This window comes from Medicago truncatula, chromosome 4 (genome assembly GCF_003473485.1).
Source record: "Medicago truncatula cultivar Jemalong A17 chromosome 4, MtrunA17r5.0-ANR, whole genome shotgun sequence".
Lineage (NCBI taxonomy): Eukaryota > Viridiplantae > Streptophyta > Magnoliopsida > Fabales > Fabaceae > Medicago > Medicago truncatula.
The window spans coordinates 56,984,521-57,004,806 of NC_053045.1; the positions used below are offsets into that span (position 1 = coordinate 56,984,521).

The window sequence follows — 20,286 nt, forward strand, 5'->3', positions numbered from 1 at the left end:
GCTGTTGGTGGTACAATGCTACCTGAACTTGTGGATAAGTTGATAGAATTCGATGTATATTTGTTATGTTAAACTCCTGCCAATTTTTCAGTCAAAGAAAACCTGGGACTGACTGTTAATTTAATTATATTGGACTTTATTGTAGGTGAAAATTGGATGGGATGGCAAGATGCAGGACGATGCCAAGTGCGTATTTGAAATGAACTTAGAAGATATTGCTGAATTTGCAGATGATGATGAGAAATGTTAATAATATTGTATGGTCCTGATTTAATACAATCTATTTGAAGTACATGTTGCATTCTTATGATGAAGTGTTATTTTCAAGATTAAAAGGACGCTCCATTGGATTGGTTATAGAGTTCATTTATACAGTATTGAAAATATATGTCTTCACTCAATAGCTTATACTTTTGACATAGTTTGTTTACAAAATGGTATCACAGGTTTTGCTCAAGTGGTGTAGAGTGTGATTCATCTTGTGTACTGTCCATTGTTCAAGGGCTGTAGTTCCTAGGGTTTTGTTAGAGACATAACATAAAAATTGTTCATAGCTTAAGCTTTTTGAATTGATGATTCACGACAAAATTCATTTGAGCTAAGTTTGGTTGGACAACTAATAGAATCGAAAATTTAATTATAATTTTTGTATAAATGAGAAAATTATATTCCTATGCTTGGCTTTGTATATAGCTTGTTTGATTTGTGTTTCTTTTATATATATTCTGTGTGTTGTGATTTGTTAAGTTATTATGATCTGTGTTCCTCCTCTGGTGCATTGTTTCACAAAATCGTAAAATGTCAATGCTTGAGGTCATTAAAATGTCCCTATCGTCCCGTAATCTTCCAACATCCATTTGAAGATGAGAGAGACAAAAAAAAAAATCCAAGGATGGAAGGCGGGTGAACTTGAGATTGAAAGTGGAAATTCAACCAAAGAAGGTGAACTTGAGTGTGGGAAATTGACCAAAGAAGGCAATTAGGATAGTTCATTTTGATTTGAAAATTTTGCAAATAGTAAATCTAGCTATTGGATTGAGTTGATTTAGTTTATATTGAAGCAGATGGCAATCCCTGTTGGCTGCTGCAGTGAATGGAATGTGAAGCTGTGGATGATTATGGGATCAGCTATGCTGATAAGGTTTAATAATTTGTTCTTTTTTATAAGTTTCTCTGGTATTTGACTGTAGCACAGAGAATAAACATTGACTTCCTGTCAATTTGATATTCCAACGACCCCTCTTACATTTTGATTTCTGAGATCACTATTGGCTGATCTTGTTCTAAATAGGAAGTGAGTGTCTGCATTTGACTTGTTAAGTATTTATGCTACCATTCTAAACATGTTTTGCTCACGTCTTAATTGCAAGGACTGAAGTCGTCAAATATTGAGGATTTAATCTTCTCAGTTAATATGATACTTGGAGGTATTACATGTCTTTTTCTATTTATTTGGCTTTACTTTTTTTTTTTTTTTTTTTGAATCTTCATTCTTTTAACGTTTCCGCTCTTAGCAGGTCACGGGGACATTAATTGTCTTTGACCTCTATGTGATGTCTTGCAATATAGTTGGTTCATCTCAGTGTCTTTGAACCTCTCCGACCTTTTCAAATCCACTCAAAGAAAAGGGCAGGATTGTAGTATCTTCCTGCTACCTATCTTTAATGTGCTCATTTCAACGAGTTCACAAAATTTTGCAGCTGGATCTAATGTTTGAACAAGTTTTAGGCTTTTAGCTAAATTGACCTTCGACCTCCATTAAGAAGTTTTATAGATCAATCCCGCTAAATGCGGCTTGTCTCTTCGAGTGTCATGAACACCCTTTTTATTTCGGTTTGCCTCGTCAATTCTTGGGAGGAATCGGTAGCACACTGATTTTATTTGTTGATGAATCGTTATGATTTCTATTTCGTTGTGTAATATGCGATTAGGGTCATTGGACAATCAAAGGAATTCTGTTGAAAATCCCATTGTTCATGTAAGAAGCAAGCTATGCAGTGATGCAAATGGTGTTAATTTGAAAGAAACACATTACAAGAAAATGTTGGGAAGTCTCGGTTACATTAGTGCCGCTCCACCTGATATGATATTTGTTTTTGTTGTAAGTCTCATTCATTGGTCGTTTCATGTCACAACCAACTTATGCATTTCAAAGCTGCCAAAAGGGTCATCATAGATACCTACACAGACATGTTCAACTAAATAGAAATTTGAAGAATAACCATTAACCAACCAACAAAAACTTATCACATGGCACGTCTATTAAGTATGACTATAGTTTCAAGTGTACTCCTATGTAAGAATATATGCAATCCTACGTTTTATGTTATAATAGTTAAATTTTTCCTGTCTGTTGTTCTTCTAATGATTTTTGTTGTTTTGAATCGTATTTGTTACAGGGTGTTGTCATGCTGCCTTCCATGTTTGGACATGACTTTGGAAATCAGATTGGGAGATATGCGACTTTGGTAGACCCCAATTCTAATGAATTTCAAGTGTTGGTGGAAAGGCCAAATGGCTGCATTTATCTGGCCAAAGGGTGGCATGCCCTGCGTGATTTCTACAACCTCTCTCTTGGTGGATGGGTGACGATTGTTTTTCTCGGACAAGGTAGGTTTAAAATCAGGATCAAAGATAGGTTTGGGAAGAGTGTTCGCATCCCAGCTTTTAACTCTCCTATGAGGGAATTTGTTTAGGCCCGTTCCATCTGCCTTTGCTCATGATTTGATGAATTTTCAGTATGCTTATGAAAAGAGGCTGTCTGGAGATGAGATAAAAAATGGTTGTATGGTAAGTTCATGTGTTTCTGTTTTGACGTCTATTAGGGGATTAAGTTATTGATTTGCCTTTATTTTGTCTAATATGGATAATTTGTCATTATTCAGAACCTGGCATACAGTGGATTTTGTGAACTCGCACTTGATGTTAATGCTGCTGCGTTGGTGATGGTAGATGAATGTGGGAATCAGTGAGAATGTTCTTTTCTGTTTGGGAGGCGTCCATTTCTTCATTTTGAAATTGGTGGTGGTTTCGGTAGAATGGTGATGGCAAGAAGGCTTGGTGAAGGTTCTCATGTGATGGTTGGCGCACCAGTGGTTGGAAGTAATGCAACTCTGTTTTTCCGAGTTATTTCCTGTTAGTAGTTCTCTGTGTGATGTTTCAGCAGTGGAGTATAATGAAAAAATGTGTACCTTGGTCTCTTTTAATTGTTTTTTGGACTTTGTCTGTCAGTGACAGTTTTCTTTTATATTTCTCTAGGGTTTTGCTATGAGTTTTAAGCTCTTTTTTTAATGTAATGGGCACTGTTGTCATTGTGGCTTTGACATTGGTACTTATTTATGGAAATTAAGCATGTTTGTTGTTTTTTATAATGAACCCTCCTTACTTATGGAAGTTTTTTTGTGCCTTATTTCCATAGCTGCATCTCATTTCTGTACTCTTCATGACTGTTGTTGTATAAGAGTGCAGTACACAAAATCAATTAGAATGTATCCGCATAATATGAAATTTATTAATGGATTCATTTCACATATTACCTGCGGAAAACATAAGTAACGTGTATGTTTCATTTTTTATACAACAACTGTTTCATGTTGTTGTTGCACTCTAATTTGTTGGGATATTTTTAAATAAAACAAATATTTTCCCCATAATTTGTGGAGTTTGTTTTGGATTTTTAGTTATTATATTTTGTTAGAAACATTTGTTAGAAACATCATTTTGGCTCTCAAAATATTTGCCAACTCAATTAGGATTTAAGAAATAGATTTGCAGCCTAACTAGAATTGACTCAAGTCTAACGGTATCAATATTTAAAAAATTACATTTTTCTTTGTACACAGACATAAGTAGCTTTCTAATTTTTCTAAACTATCTAAAAAAAAATCTAGATTCTTTTAACCAATACTCTATTTTTTTTTTTTTTTGAAATTTGAAAGTCTCAAAACTTTGATTATAATATGAAATGATAGTAGTAAATAGATTGCAAGTGTGAATTTTTGGTTTGATATGTATCTAATTAAGAAATTTAATATATGTGATTGATCATTTGATCTTGCTTTAAATAAATTCGGAATAATAAATTAACCAGACAACACCAATGTATCTTTCAAGCTACAGTTCCATGAGGTTTTTGCCTTTCCATGTAATCATATATGACAGTACCTTAATTAAAGTGATGAAAAATTTCAATGTTAGAAATTCATAGTTGTTCCTAACAATAATGAATACATTTTATCTGTTTTTTTAAATTTGTATTCAGTCAATCGTGGTATAATTTAATATTCTCATCAGTAAATAAAAAAAAAAATAGACGAATTGTAGTTTGTATATATATATATATATGCTAATAATATGTGTTACTCAAGCATATAATTAGAAATGGATACGGATATCCACATGTCTTAGTTCAACTGGCAAAAATGTCGTAATTGTTAGGCCAAATACCATGACCGAGGTCGAACCCGATACCTCAACTTGTGTATGTGAGTTTATAATGACTTTGTCATTTCGTCTATCTATCCAAAAAAAGAAAAAAAGAAATGGATACGGATCTTGCAATTTTTATTTAGTTTATTAATTGTATGATTTTTTTTTTTTTTTGGTTACAAATTGTATGATTTAAGTGTGAAGCATAAAATTGTTAGTGGCAGACAAATATATTAAATAATATTGGAACCCTCTAATTTAATGATTAGTTGTTTAGTATTTTTAGGGCGCTCTTCGTGAGCTTAGCTCAGTTGTTAAAGGACAAATGCATAAAATATATAAGGTCCGAAATTCGAACCCCGACCACCACAAAATAAAAGTATTTTTAGGGTGGGAATATACTAAACAGCCAATTTAGAACTGCTAACCTATATGATTTGTTGTGCGCGTTTACTAGCATACCTTGGTATAGTGAATTGTTTCGGTATACTCGCTCCGATCACTATTATAAATAAATTTTTACTTTTTAAATTCATTCAATAAATGATGTATGTGGTTTTTATAATTTAGTCGTGTATGGTGTATTAAACTATGATGAAAATTGCATAATATTTACTTCTGCCTAAAACATGCCAAGGGTCGCATACATTGGTTTAATAACATACATTTGTTAGAAGTCATCCATGAAGGTGTTTTTTAGCAATTCACATCTCAAGGTTTGATTTCCATTTTTTAGTTATAACTTTGCGAAAAGACACCTTCATAATTAGTTGGTGTCTTTTAACAAATGCTCATAGAATAACTTGCTAAAAGACACCTTTATAAAAGGTGTCTTCTAGCAAAACCTAATATGTCTACAAAATAAATTATACTAAGTCCTTTCATTACTAAAATTCTCTGCTGTGAAAACTTATCACTGTCCTTCGATTTGCTTTCTTCAAAAGTTCAAAGCGGAATTTGAAAAGATTTGTGATAATTCATAATTGGGAAAAGAGAGATATTTCAATCACAAGATAAATATTATTATAAATATTTTATAACTTCTCATTCTTTTTAGAGTAAACCACTAAATCCGTCCACACTCTCAAATAGGTCACCAACTTTATAAATATTTGAAAAGATTCATGACTCTATCAAATTTTATTTATATTAATCCTTTCGAAAACATGTCAGGGATTAAATTGATAATAAATTGTTAAATATGAGGATCAACTTGGCAATTTAATAGTGTCAGATACCTTTTAAAATATTTAAAATATCTATGTGAGTATGTCTTACAAATTTAAAGATCAATTTGGTGGTTTGCTCAACTTTTTTTTATTAACAAGAGTTTTGTTGGATGTCGTACTTGTAGATCTATCAGACCTAGAATATAATTAGGCTTTTTAATGGGACTATTCATTAATTGACTTTTCATCGTGATTTATCAATATCGATGAATGTTATTGTTGCATTTGATTTAATATATGGAAAAGAAACTTTTAGAGATGTCTTTTCTCCATAATTTTGACCATGAACCTACATATTGTGATTTGTGGGTATTAAGAAAATTCTCTATGAATTGTCAAAAAAAAAAAAAAAAATTCTCTATGAGTTATGGGGATGATACATTTGAAATATGGGTAATAAAAGAATACAAAGTGCATTTGTCTTGGACTAATACTATTTCCTTTTCTTTTAGTTCCATTCCCACTTACTCAGGGGCGTAGCCCTTCATATGGGAGGGGTAGCCTTGGCTACCCCAAAAAAAGTATTATTCTTGAATTAATCGGTATATATTTATATTCGGCTACCCCAAATAATAAACATTAAGCTACCCCAAATAAGTTTAGTTGCAAAAATTAGCATAAATAATAAAGTAAAAAACTACTACAAGATTGATAGATTTATTTGTATTGGTTTGATATTTTCGGTCTCAATAACAACAATAAAGAAACCTTTTTCAACAACAAAAATTATCAAGACAATAGTCGTAGACAAATTAAACAGACAATGAGTTTCTTGCAAATAACATATTTATTTACATTTAAAAAGTCATTATTAATCTATTATTAAACAGACAATTATTGATGAAATTGGGTTCTTCAAATGCATTTTGTCCAATGTTTTAAAATAGCGAATTTTATGTTAAGTTTTTAAAATTTGTTAATTTTAGTCCTTAATTTTTTGTTAGAGATTAAATTCAAGACTAAAAACACTTTTTTTTTGTAAAATTTTAAAAAACTAAGACAAAAATTGAATAACTTTTTTAAGACTAAACCTAAAAAATTATAATTTATGGGACTAAAAATATATTTTATCCTTAAATTTAATATGTTTGTTTTCAAAAAAAAATTCTTCTTTATAATTGGCCCCTGCATAAAATTTTTGCGAGCTTCGCTGCTGCACTCACTACTTTTTTCCAATATGTTCTACAAAAAGTGGTGATTATTATTTTATTTCATAATTTATGTGAAATTGTTAAATTGAGATATTTGAGATTTTTTTGAAAGAGGTCATATCTACTTAAACCAAAAAAAAAAACATTATATACTCTCCACTTTTGTTTTTTTGTTTTGTATTTTGGGTATCTTGTAATTTTTTTCAACTAATTTTATAGAAATGTACCATCGCTGCAGGCGTGGGATGTTGCTGTCTTTGTATATATTCACCGTCGCCGTTGTCACTACATATCATCGTTGCAGGCATGGGATTGTCTTATTTGGTGGCTTTGGCTGATACGTTACACACTTTAAATATCTCTCATAACTTTGAATTCCTTGTAAGAAGAGATATTACCAATGTTTCTGCCTCATGAATTGATCATCCTAATCCTGCTAAGGTTACCGGTGAAGTCTCTTATTCGTTTCAAATGCGTTTGCAAGTCTTGGTTTTCTCTTATCTCTCATGATCCTCACTTTGCAAATTCACATTTTCAACTTACTGCCGCAACACACACCCATAGAATTATGTTCAGAACACCGATTTCTGAAATTCGTTCTGTAGATTTAGAAGCATCGCTTCACGATGATTATGCTTTTATGCTTCCAGAACCTTATACAGATCTTAATATTAAAGCTTCATCTAGAGGCTTTATTGTTTTCAACTGTGCTTCAAACATCTACCTATGGAATCCATCCACCGGAGCTCAGAAACAAATACCTTCGCCTCCTAATGATTATTATTTAAATTTCGCCGGTTTTGGGTATGATCCGTCAGAAGATGATTACTTGGTGGTTTCAGTATCGTATGATAGTATTCCAAACTCAGATGACAAGCTATCCCACTTGGAGATTTTCACATTGAAAGCTAATGTGTGGAAGGAAACTGTGGGTACTACCCATTGGCCTTATTGTAGTAAGATTGTTTCCTCTTATTATCCCATGGTAGACTCCTTCTTCAACGGGGCTATTCATTGGTTGGCTTTTCGTCATGATATAGGTGTTTATGTTATTGTTGCCTTTCGTTTAACGGAAAGGGAACTTCTATTGATACCTCTCCTAGATGATATTCACGATCATTCTAATGATATTCACAATCATTCTAATGATCGTGATTTATGGGTATTTAGAGGATCTCTCAGTCTATGGGTTTCGGGGGATCATAAGGTTGACATATGGGTGATGGAAGAATACGGAGTGCATTCATCTTGGATTAAAACTCTTGTGCTTTCTATTGATGCCTTTCCCTACCTTTACCCCATATGTTGTACAAAAAGTGGCAATATTGTTGCATCAAATGGCTGGATTGGACTGGTGAAATATAATGACAAAGGAGAGTTTCTAGAGCATAACTCCTATGATGAAGATGCACGGGGATCCAAAATGACTTTGTATACAGAGTCTCTGCTTTCACTCCCTAATGACAGTGAGCAAGCTTAAGAAGATGACACCAAGAATCATGAGGTTTAAATATTCTCCTGGACCATTTTCTGGATATTTATAATTATATTGTTTTATGAACCATTCGGTGGCTGCATTTGTGACATGAGCCAGTATGCCTCATGAGTTGATCCGATTGGTCACAAAATGTTGGTTAACTATTTGCAATATGCTTATCGGTAATATTGACAGCTTTGTTTGTTATCCCCGTGCGCTCCCCTTTTTGGTGCAATTTGAAATCAATGAAGAAACACTTTATGGACTCACATTAGTTCTAATGAATGTTGTGGTCACTGCTTGAAATTGTTTTATATGTTGCAAAAATTTTAAGAGAAAATAATTTAACATGAAAGCTATAGTTTTGAGCCATTAAGTAATTTGATTCATGAGTTCAAAAGTTTGCTGAGTCTGCTGATTTGATTGCCCCGCGAGCTCCCCTTTTGTGGGTCTTTGGAGAGTTTATCAGTCTATGGTCTAGGGGTGGATATGATACTATCGTTGAAATATGGGTGATGAAAGAATACAAAGTGCATTCGTCTTGGACTAAGATTCTTGTTCTTCCTATTGATTTTATTTCCACTCGGTACTTTCTTCCTTTATGCTCTACAAAAAGTGGCGATATTATTGGAACAGATGGTTCTGTAGGGTTGGTGCAGTATAATGACAAAGGACAGTTGCTAGATAATCAATCCAATAGTCATGAGCGAGGTGGATACGAAGTGACTGTGCATACAGAGTCTTTGCTTTCACTCCCCGGCGAGCAAGATTTACCAGAGGACTAAAATTAGAAGAATGAGGTTGTGAAATATTCTCCTTCACTATTTTCTTGATATTTATATTGTGTTATGAACTCTTGGATGACTGCATTTGTAGGGTACCATGTGTTTAAATGCATTTGTAATATGAGTCAGTATACCACATGAGCTAATGTAATATGTAGTGAAATGTTGGCAGCTTTGTTTGTGTGAATCATTGTTATTTATGCATGTGTAACTGGATTGGGTTCTAATGTATGTTCTGTTTGCTGCTTGAAATTGTTTTATATTGTAATTTATTTGCTGAATGTTTGCATGTTGATCAAGATCAAAATCACAATTACACTATTCATACTGAAAGCACATCCTTAGATATTTAAGCATGGCCATATATGTATTCGGAGGTTTTGTTCTCTAATTTCAGCGGACTCCATTATCTATGGCCATTGCCATTTCTGTTTCAAACCAGGAACAAAAAAACCAATTTCAAAATTAATGAGCTACACATGAAGAGTAAAATGAATTTTTAAGACTTTAGATCTTAAGCATCAAAATCAAATCACCCCGTGAACCTAAATAGTGCTACCATAATTACAACTTTGGGGTTTCTTAATGAATAAAGATCAAAAGTCATTACTATGAGATACAAGTAACAATTTAGAGCAGCAAAAAATGCAATACCTTGGTGAACAATCATTGTTTACTATGATGAAGTATATGTTGCATTCTTATGATGAAGTGTTATTTCCAAGATTAAAAAGATGCTCCATTGAATTGGTGTGATAGAGTTCATTTATACAATATTGAAAAACAATTTATGTCTTCACATAATAGCTTAAACTTTTGGCATAATTTGTTCACAAAATGGTATCGCATGCTTTGATCCAGCGGTGTAGAGTTTGATTATTGTTGCGTGCTCTCCATTCTTCAAGGGCTGTGGTACTTGGGGTTTTGTTAAGAGGTATAATATAAAAACTGTTTGTGTTTTCACCTTAAAATAGCTCAAGCTTTTTGAATGGATCATTCACGACAAAGTTCATCTAAGCTGAGTTTGTTTGGACAGCTACTAAACTAGACAGTTTAGTTATAATTTGTGTAAATGAGAAAATTATACTCCTGTACTTGGATTCATATATAGTTGTTTGATTTGTGTTTCTTTTATACATACTTTGTGTGTTGTGAAGTTATTTTGACGTGTGTTCCTCCTTGGATGCATTGTTTCATGAAATTGTAAAATGTCAATGCTTGAGGTCATTTAGACGGCCCTATTGTCCCATAATCTTACAGCATCCATTTGAAAATTAGAGGCAAGAAATTTGTCCAAGGATGGAAGGGTGGGGTTGTGGATGGTTGAGACTTGAGAGTGTGGAAATTGAACCAAAGAAAGTGAACTGAGTGTGGAAATTCAACCAAAGAAGGGAATTGGAACAGAGTTCATTTTGATTTGTAAATTTTGACAATAGGAAATCTAGCTATTGGATTCAGTTTATTTTAATGTATATTGAAGTAGATGCCAATCCATGTTGGCTGCTGCTGTGGATGGAATGTAAGGCTCAACAATTTGTCAAGTCCTGTGCTTTTGTTCTTTCTTGTAAGTTTCTCTGGTATATGACTATATGACTGTAGCACAGATAATGAACATTGTTTTCCTGTCAATTTGATATTCCAACCACCCTTCATACATTTTGATTTTTGAGATCACCATTGGCTGACCTATCTCTGGATCACACCTCTTTTTGGCTGCACATTTCAGCATTTCTCTATAAGACAAAAATATGATGGGACGTGAGTTTTGTTGAACTTTAAGTCTTGGTCAAACCATACCGGTTGCTGCTGTATTGATTGTATTATTTTTGTCAAACCATACAGTTTGTTGTATGTTTTCAAGGCTGCGGAAGCAATCTCTTTCCCAATTGAATTAATTAGGGCCTTATTCTGATGTTTGCCTATTTCAGGCTTACAAGCCTAGCTGAATGGTTCTCACGCTTATAAGTTTTGTCAGACCGTAGTTCAGGTTGAGCGGCTTTGTGAAGTGGCAAAGTTTCACCTTTGAGTCTAGGTATAACACTGCTTACACATCGTGATATTTGGAGGTATTATGTGTCTTTTTCTATTTATTGGGCTTTACATTTTTCTTCGAATCTTCATACTTTTCCACTCTTAGCAGGTCGTGGGCACATTAATTGTTCTCGACCTCTATGTGCTGTCTTGCTATATAGTTGGTTTAGCTCTGTGTCTTTGAACCTTTGCGACCTTTTCAAAACCAGTTTAAGTCACAAAAGGGTAGAATTTTGATAGAACTGTGATAGAATCTGGTACATACAGTTATACGGGGACTGCAATATGTGAAAGTGGTACTATTATGCAAACGATAAATCTGTGGCAGATATTGTGTGTAAGTGAATATAGTATGGTAGTATGTAGGATATTCAAACTGAATATACACTCTAGTTATTCTTCTTCGCCGCGGTACTGTCCAACTGAGAGGCAGTTACAGGAAATAGACAATTACAAACTGACATAAACTGTAATAGAAACTTCAGGAAATGTTCTCTCCCAAACCGAATGAAATGTTCTCTCATTCTTATCTATTTAAATACATCACACATTATAACATAATTTGGGCCTAACTTGTACAGTATCCTTCCTGTGCTACCTATCAATAAGGTGCTCATTTCAAAGAGTTCACTAGCTTCTACATATGGATCTACTTACTAGTCTGGTTTTTTAAAGTTCTGAACTGGTTATTAACTATTCAAAATAAAAAATAAATAGAAAGATTGCTGATATATAGCTTATATTGTCAAATGCAAAACCTGTGATTTGACCAATTAATAATCCGGTTATGAACTGGTATGTAGCCTAATTGACATGTTTAATATAAAATATCAGGGAAATGAATAATGATTAGAGGAAGTAATTTCAATGTCTTGATTGTGTTTATACCACGAAGGAAGAAGTGAATAACCTGTAATTATACCAGGCCATCCTCCAAAAGACCTAATGCAAGATTAAATTACATGGATACCACATTTGTACTCCACTTGAACTTCTTGCCTGGTGATTGTATTATAGGAATTGCACCAAAGTTTTCCTTGCTCCCATTTTATAAATTCTTCACAGTCTGCCAAATGACAGCATATTTTTCGAAAATGTTCGAAGCTCCTCCAAAATTGAAAGAGTGGAATTTAGTTAACCATAATTTGAAGTCATTTAACAATTTTTTAGTAAAAAAAAGTAAGCTAATCTTTTGCTCAATTTTTCAGACACAAGGCTGTTGCTCTATTTCATTATCTGAGATTCAGAATTAAAGAAACCTCTTGCAATTTGGTATTTGGACTCATACAATATAACATGTACACGAGACTGGAAATTTGGATTGGAATTGAATAACTGACATAAAAGCAGTAGTTTTGTTACGTGAACCGATTGGATTCAAGAATTCAAAAAAAAAATAAAATAAAAATCGGTGAGCTAATTTAGTGGAATGACATGAATATTGGTAAACAAAACATAAGGACTCATTAATTTTTTTTTCTTTTTTCAAGTAGTCTAGTGGCTAGAATTCATGGGCTATGCTCACGGGAACAAAGACTCATTAGAATTACAAAAGCATTTGCAATTTCAGAAACTTCTCACTCAATAATGAAATATTGTTCGGGTCTTCAGTATAAATCTAGCCTTCAATCTCCATTCATATAATGATTGTGAGATCGGTCCATCCTCGAAAAAGAATCCTAATTTCACTTGTTAATTGTGCAATCAAAATTATAGTAAGCAACACAAGAATAATTGAAATGATTGTAGGTGACAAATGGTCACCGTGGTCTACGTTATAATAAACAGACATTAACTTAGATTGAACATAACTAAACTTAATTTACATTAACCTAGATTGAACGTAAGTAAACTGAATTTACACTAACCTCTTATATACATACGTAAACTAAATTTACATTAACCTAAATTGAACATAAGTAAACTTAATTTACATTAACCTAGATTGAACGTAAGTAAACTGAATTTACATTAACCTCTTATATACATACGTAAACTAAATTTACATTAACCTAAATTGAACATAAGTAAACTTAATTTACATTAACCTAAATTGAACGTAAGTAAACTGAATTTACACTAACCTCTTATATACATACATAAACTAAATTTACATTAACCTAAATTGAACATAAGTAAACTTAATTTACATTAACCTAGATTGAACGTAAGTAAACTGAATTTACATTAACCTAAATTGAACATAGTAAACTTGAATTTAGGTGTAACTTGTTTTTTTTGGTGTGACCGATCTTAGTTTAATTTCTTTATTCAATATATTTTTCTTTTTTGCAACAATGTGTGTCCGACTATATTGGACATGAATATTTTATATTCAAAACAAAATAATATTCTTTCGTTCTTCAAACCTTTATACTTAAGTTTTTATTTGGATTTTTGGTGTTAATTTGAAAAAAAATATTGTTCAGAACATTCATACCTTTTATAGATTACATCTATAATTTTTGATAATTAGAGATTTAGAATTTCAAAAATCATTAATTCTCTTCTCTTTAGTTATTTCATTTGTTATCATGTTTTATATAACAATTATTTTAGGCTCGCTATTTTTCTCATTTTTTTTTACTTTTACTTCCACTTATATATCTGATAATAATCTTTTCTTGGATAGGTTGTTATGCATTCTAACTCTTTTTTGTTAGTATATTAAAAATTATTACTTTTATAATAGAAAAATAATTTTTTAGTTACTATATATTTACGTGTATACAAATATTATGAATATAAATATATATAAAAAAATATCAACATCCACATGTGTCACGATCTAGTGAAATACATATAGATTTGACCAATTTCATTATTTTTTTGGGTTAAATATGTTTTGGTCCTTATAAATATACTAACTTTTTGTTTTGATCCCTCTAAATTTTTCCTTCAACTTTTAGTACTTATAAAATTTTCAATCACTACTTTTGGTCGCTATTTTAAAATAAATTTTTGTATTTTTTAATTAAATTGTACATAAATAAATATAATACTGTAAAAATCACTCCAAAAAAATAGAATTTTTTAACAAAACATTTAAATATGAATTTAATACCGTAAAAAATATAAAAATTCATATTTAATTCATGGTTTTGGTAAAAAAATCTATTTTTTTTGGGTGAGATCCTTATAATATTATAAATTTTTATGCAAAATTTTGTTCAATAATATTTATTTGAAAAGAAGGACCAAAATTGAAGATGAAATTTTTTTGAAGGATTAAAAGTTAAAGAAATTTTTTAGAGGAACTAAAACGAAAATTAACATATTTATAAGGACAAAAAATATAAATTTGAGGGACCATTTCTCCTTATTTTATAAAGACCCCATTTTATTTTTTAGTACAAAAACGAATCCGTCGTTTTATTTCATTTCATTGTGTTAAAAAGGCAAACCCTAAAAATAAAAATAAGAGACGTGCCTTGCGAAAATGATTCATAAATCAAGAGCTGGGTCTTCAATTCATAACCCTAAACCAAGAGAAACAACCGTGTCATTGGAAAAAGGCGCATGGAGAAGAAGACGATTCCACTGCCGGATCTACCTCAGGACTTGATCGTTCAAATTCTGCTGAGGTTATCAGTCAAGTCTCTAATTCGTTTCAAATGCGTTTGCAAGTCTTGGTTTTCTCTCATCTCCGAACCCCATTTTACAAATTCACATTTTCAACTCACCGCGGCAACACCGTCTCGTAGAATTCTATTCATCTCAACACCTCCTCAGTCTATAGATTTGGAAGCATCGCTTGGTTATGATACTATTTCTTCTGCGGTCAATCTTGATTTTCTTCTTCCTGAACCTAACTATGATTTTGAAATTAAAGGTTCTTGCAGAGGCTTTATACTGTTGCATTGTTTTTCAAGCCTCTACCTATGGAATCCATCCACCGGATTTCACAAACAAATACCTATGTCTCCTTTTTGGTCAGAAGTAGATGATGACGATGAAAAGATGTATGGTTTTGGGTATGATCAGTTAGCAGATGATTACTTGGTGGTTTTATCATTCTCCCCTTATATGGCATCACGCTTCGAGTTTTTCTCATTGAGAGCCAATACCTGGATACAAATTGAGTGTCCTCACTCCCCTTTTAGTAATGCCTTTGATGAGAAGTGCGGTGTAGGTTCCCTCTATCACGGGGCTATTCATTGGTTGGCTTATCGTGATGATTTACAAAAGAATGTTATCCTTGCCTTTGATTTCACTGAAAGGCAACTTTTTGATATGCATTTGCCAGATGATTATTACAATTATAACTATGATCCTAACAACTGTGGTTTGTGGGTATTTGGGGAATTTCTCAGTCTATATGCTATGGATTATAATGATAATACAATTGAAATGTGGGTGATGAATGAATACAAAGTGAACTCGTCTTGGACAAAGACTCTTGTTCTTTCTGTTGATGACATTTCCGATGAGTCCTTTTCCCCATTGTGCTGTACAAAAAGTGGTGATATTATTGGAGCACATAGTGGTATTGGATTGGTGAAGTATGATGACAATGGACAGTTGTTAGGGCGTTTCTCTAAATGGAATGTTACATGGGATGGATCCGTGGCTATCTATACAGAGTCTTTGCTTTCACTCCCTGGTGACAATGAGCAGGTTTAAGAAGGTGACACAAACAAGAAGAATGAGGTTTTGAATTATTCTCCTTCACCATTTTCTTGATATTTATAACATTATATTGAATTATGTACTGTTGGGTGTCTGCATTTGTAGGGTAATATGACTTTGATTCCATTTTTGCATATGAGGGTAATACGTGTTTGATTGCATTTGTAATATGATTCAGTATACCACATGTGCTTATTTAATATGTTATGAACTGTTTATTGCTTAGCTATTTATAATATGTTTATTGAAAATGTTGACAACTTTAATTGTCTGTGTGATTCAATGTTATTTGTGAATGTGTAATTGGATTGAGCTCTAATGTATGTTTTGGTCACTGCTTGAAATTGTTTTACATGGTAAATTAGTTTGATAAATTTTTGCATGTTAAACAAGATCAAAATCACAATTACACCACTTTGACTCAAAGCGCTTCTTTAAAAATTTGAAATCACAAACAAAAAGGTTCTGTTTGTTCTCTGATTTTGGGGGTCACTAATAACTACGTTTGTTATCATTTATTTGTTTCAAACCTCACAGAAAAAACCAATTTCATATTAATGAACTACACATGATCTTTTAAATTAATTTTAAGACTTATGTTCATAGGAAACATCAAAATTGAATCAACTCACGATCCTCAACAGTGATACTACAATTACAACTGACTTTTCATATGCTATCCAATGAATAAATATCAAAAGTCATTACTATGGCACAAAACCAATCATTTATAGCATCAAAAAATTAATTACGCGGGGAAGAGTCATTGTTAATAAAAAAAGCCCTACAAGCTCAGGGCATAACAAAAACAATAAAGTTTTTTTTGTTAAAATCTAACACATCGGCATTCCTTTTTCTGAACCTAAGTTTGAAGAGTCATATCAGCAAGAAGTAAGATATAATTCTAGAGGAAGCAGTCGTTAAAAACTAGGAGAGAATGTATTAGTTTTGCATACATCATTTATAAAACTGACTTGCAAAGTGAAGAAGACTAACAGTGGTTTATGAAAACTGCATCAGCTTTCACATTTTCAAACTGAACTGCTACAGCATGAACTGAACTAAACAGAACACAGTCATAACACTACTATCAGAGAAACAGATTTGAACCTAAAAAATGCTATTACAATTACAACTTATGATTTTCATTATGAACAAAGATCAAAAGTCTTCACTATGGGATAAAAGTAATCATTTATAGCAGCAAAAAATGTAATACCAGGTGAAGAGTGATTGGATTGGTGATAGAGTTCAGGATTGAAAAGTTGCTCATTGGATATGTGATAAAGTTCATTTATACAATATTGAAAAACAATTTATGTCTTCAATTATTAGCTTAAACTTTTGGCATAGTTTGTTCACAAAATGGTATCACGGGCTTATCAAGTGGTACATAGTTTGATTTTTGTTGCGTACTGTCCATTCTTCAAAGGCTGTAGACTGTAGTACTTGGCGTTTTGTTAGAGATATAATATAAAAACTTTTCATGTGTTTTCCACCTAAAATAACTCAACCTTTTTGAATCGATGATTCACGACCAAGTTCATTTGAGCTGATTTTGCTTTGACAGCTAAAAAACTAGACAATTAATTATAATTTGTGTAAATGAGAAAAATATACTCTTGTGCTTGTATTCATATATAGCTTGTTTGATTGGTGTTTCTTTTATACATATTCTGTATGCTGTGAAGTTATCTTGGTGTGTGTTCCTCCTCTGGTGCATTTTTTCATGAAATTGTAAAATGTCAATACTTGACGTCATTAAAATGTCCCTATTGTCCCGTAATCTTCCAGCATCCAATTGAAAATTAGAGGCAAGAAAATTGTCAAAGGATGGAAGGGTGGGGTTGTAGATGGTCAAGAGTGTGGAAATTCAACAACGAAGGTGAATTTGAGAGTGTCGGAAAAAGAAGGGAATTGGAATAAAGCTCATTTTGATTCGATTTTTTTTTCTTTCTTTTCAATATGAAACCTAGCTATTGGATTCAGTTGATTTTAAAATTTTAATTTATATTGAAGCAGGTACCAATCCCTGTTGGCTGATGCTGTCAATGGAATGTGAAGCTGTGGATGATTGTTTGTGACCAGCTATGCTGGTAAGGTTAAATAATCTGAGATCACTATTGGCTGATCCGTCACTGTCACTGGATTACACCTCTTTTCTTTTTTATTGTGCATTTCAGCATTTCTTTATCAAAACAAAAATATGATGGGACACGAGTTTTGTTGAACTTTAAGTCTTGGTCAAACCATATAGATTGCTGTATTGGTGGTGTTATTTTTGTCAGACCTTTTATATGTATGTTTTCAAGGCTGTGGAAGCAACCTCTTTCCCAATTGAATTAATTAGGGCCTTACTCTGGTGTTTGCCTATTTCAGGCTTACAAGCCTAGCTGAATGGTTCTCATGCTTGGTTTTTTCAGACCGTCGTTCAGGTTGAGCGGCTCTGTGAAGTGGCAAAATTTCACCTTTGAGTCTCGGTATAACACAGCTTATATACCGTGTTCTAAATATGTTGTCATGCGCTTAACTGCAAGGACTTAGGGTGTGTTTGTTTCAAGTTTACCAAATTTATTCCTAGGAATAACATTCCTTGGAATATAAAGATGGGAATATTATTCCAAGGAATGTAGGAAAAATATGTTTGGTTAGCTTTATAATATTCCTAGGAACCATAAAAATAGGGATTATAATAGGTAAACTATTTATGAATTTATTCCCATCTCCATGGGAACTTTATTCCCACCCTTTTCCTTGGGAAATTTTTTCTATTCCCAGGAACATTTTATACCAAGGAATAAATTTTAGTAAACTTGTAACAAACATAGGCATATACATTTCTATCATTTTATTCCCGGGAATCAACAATTATAACTTGAAACAAACACACCCTTAAGTCACCTTTGAGTCTCGGTATAACACTGCTTACATATCTGTGTGAGATCTTGTGTCTAAGTGAATATAGTATGCTAGTATGTTGGATATTCAAACTGAATATGAACTGTAATTTTTCTTCTTCTCTGTGGAACTGTCCAACTGAGAGGCAGTTACAGAAAATAGGAAATTAGAAACTACATAAACTGTAACAGAAACTGCAGGAAACAAACAAACCTCTAGGACTTAGAGAGCCTAGTCTCTCCCAAATCAAACTGAATGAGATGTTCTCTCATTCTTATCTATTTAAATACATCACACATACTAACTTAATTTGGGCCTAACATATACATTAGTAATAGGAGGCCTACTACCAGATTTGCAGTATCCATCCTGCTACCTATCTATAATGTGCTCATTTCAAAGAGTTCACTAGCTTCTACACATGGATCTAATTACTAGTTAAAAAACTGGTTTTTTAAAGTTCTGAACCGGTTTTTAACTATTAAAAAAAAAAGAAAAAGATTGTTGTATATAGTAGCTTATATTGTCAAATTCAAAACCTGTGTTTTGACCGGTGTAACAATCTGATTATGTACTGGTATGAAGCCTAACTGACATGTTTAATATAAAATATCAGTGAAATGAATAATGATTAATGAATGTAATTTCAATGTCTTGATTGTGTTTATACCACGAAGGAAGAAGTGGATAACCTGTAAATATACCAGGACCTCCTCCAAAAGACACTAATTTAGTGGGTTGACATGAATATTGGTAAGCAAAACATAAATACTCACTAGAATTACAAATGCATTTGCAATTTCAGGAACTTCTCACTCAATAATGATTGTGAGATCGGTCCATCCATGAAAAAGAATCCTACTTTCACTACTTGTTGATTGTGCAATCAGAATTATAGAGTAGTAAACAAACACAAGAATAATTGAAATGATCGCAGGTGACAAGAAGTGCGAAGAAACCAAGTTCTTAATATTTCGAGGCTAAAATTTCTACAGTATGACAAATTAAAAATGATAATCATTATAGGCTTTGAGCTACTGCAATCAATAAGGTTGTGGAGGCTAATATGATGAGCCACCTTGCAACCTGAGCTGATGTAATATGTCATGAAATGGTTTATTGGTCAACTATCATAGTCCTGTTTGCATCATCATGTATCGCCTCTATCTTTCCGCCGTTTACACATTTTAAATTGCCTCGTCACTGCAGAAATTAAAAACAAAAAATTAACATCAGTTTCACAATAATCAGAATAATACATTACACAAATTAACAACAGTTTACAATCATTAAAATATCACAATAAAAGGTGTAGTTTCTTACCACTCCATCAACTGCCATCCTAATAACATGCACATGGTATTTCGTGAGCACAGTCAAGTCGTGTAGGTCACCAGAATAGTCATCAAGCTCCTCTGGCGACGGCACACGCTGTTGTTGCTGCTCATCATCACCCACATCCTGAGCCTCAACATCACCCTCCACCTGCTGCTCCATCTCCATCAGAGGCTCGTGTTGTGGCTCAGGATGGTTCCACTGAGCCACACCCTTGCCATCGACACCAGTATGACGTGCCCTTCCCCTGCCAACCCCATGCCTGGGTACTCTACTCTCCTCCCGCCTTCTCTCCCCAAGTTCTCTCCTAACATAATCATGCA

At 32.9% G+C, this 20,286-nt stretch overlaps 2 protein-coding genes across 2 annotated transcripts; both read left to right on the forward strand.

Annotated features, from left to right (window-relative positions):
- Positions 1-7,050: 7,050 nt before the first annotated feature.
- On the forward strand, positions 7,051-9,070 carry LOC25494038 (F-box/kelch-repeat protein At3g06240). Its single transcript, XM_039832822.1, is given in 2 exon segments — positions 7,051-8,312; positions 8,687-9,070. Coding segments are annotated over 2 exon segments (1,488 nt in total). The 5' UTR covers positions 7,051-7,208.
- Positions 9,071-14,512: 5,442 nt separating this feature from the next.
- On the forward strand, positions 14,513-18,077 carry LOC25494041 (F-box/kelch-repeat protein At3g06240). Its single transcript, XM_013602756.3, has 2 exons — positions 14,513-15,751; positions 17,753-18,077. The coding sequence occupies exon 1, from the start codon at positions 14,621-14,623 to the stop codon at positions 15,722-15,724; it is 1,104 nt and encodes a 367-aa protein (XP_013458210.1). The 5' UTR covers positions 14,513-14,620; the 3' UTR covers positions 15,725-15,751; positions 17,753-18,077.
- The last annotated feature ends 2,209 nt before the right edge of the window (positions 18,078-20,286 follow it).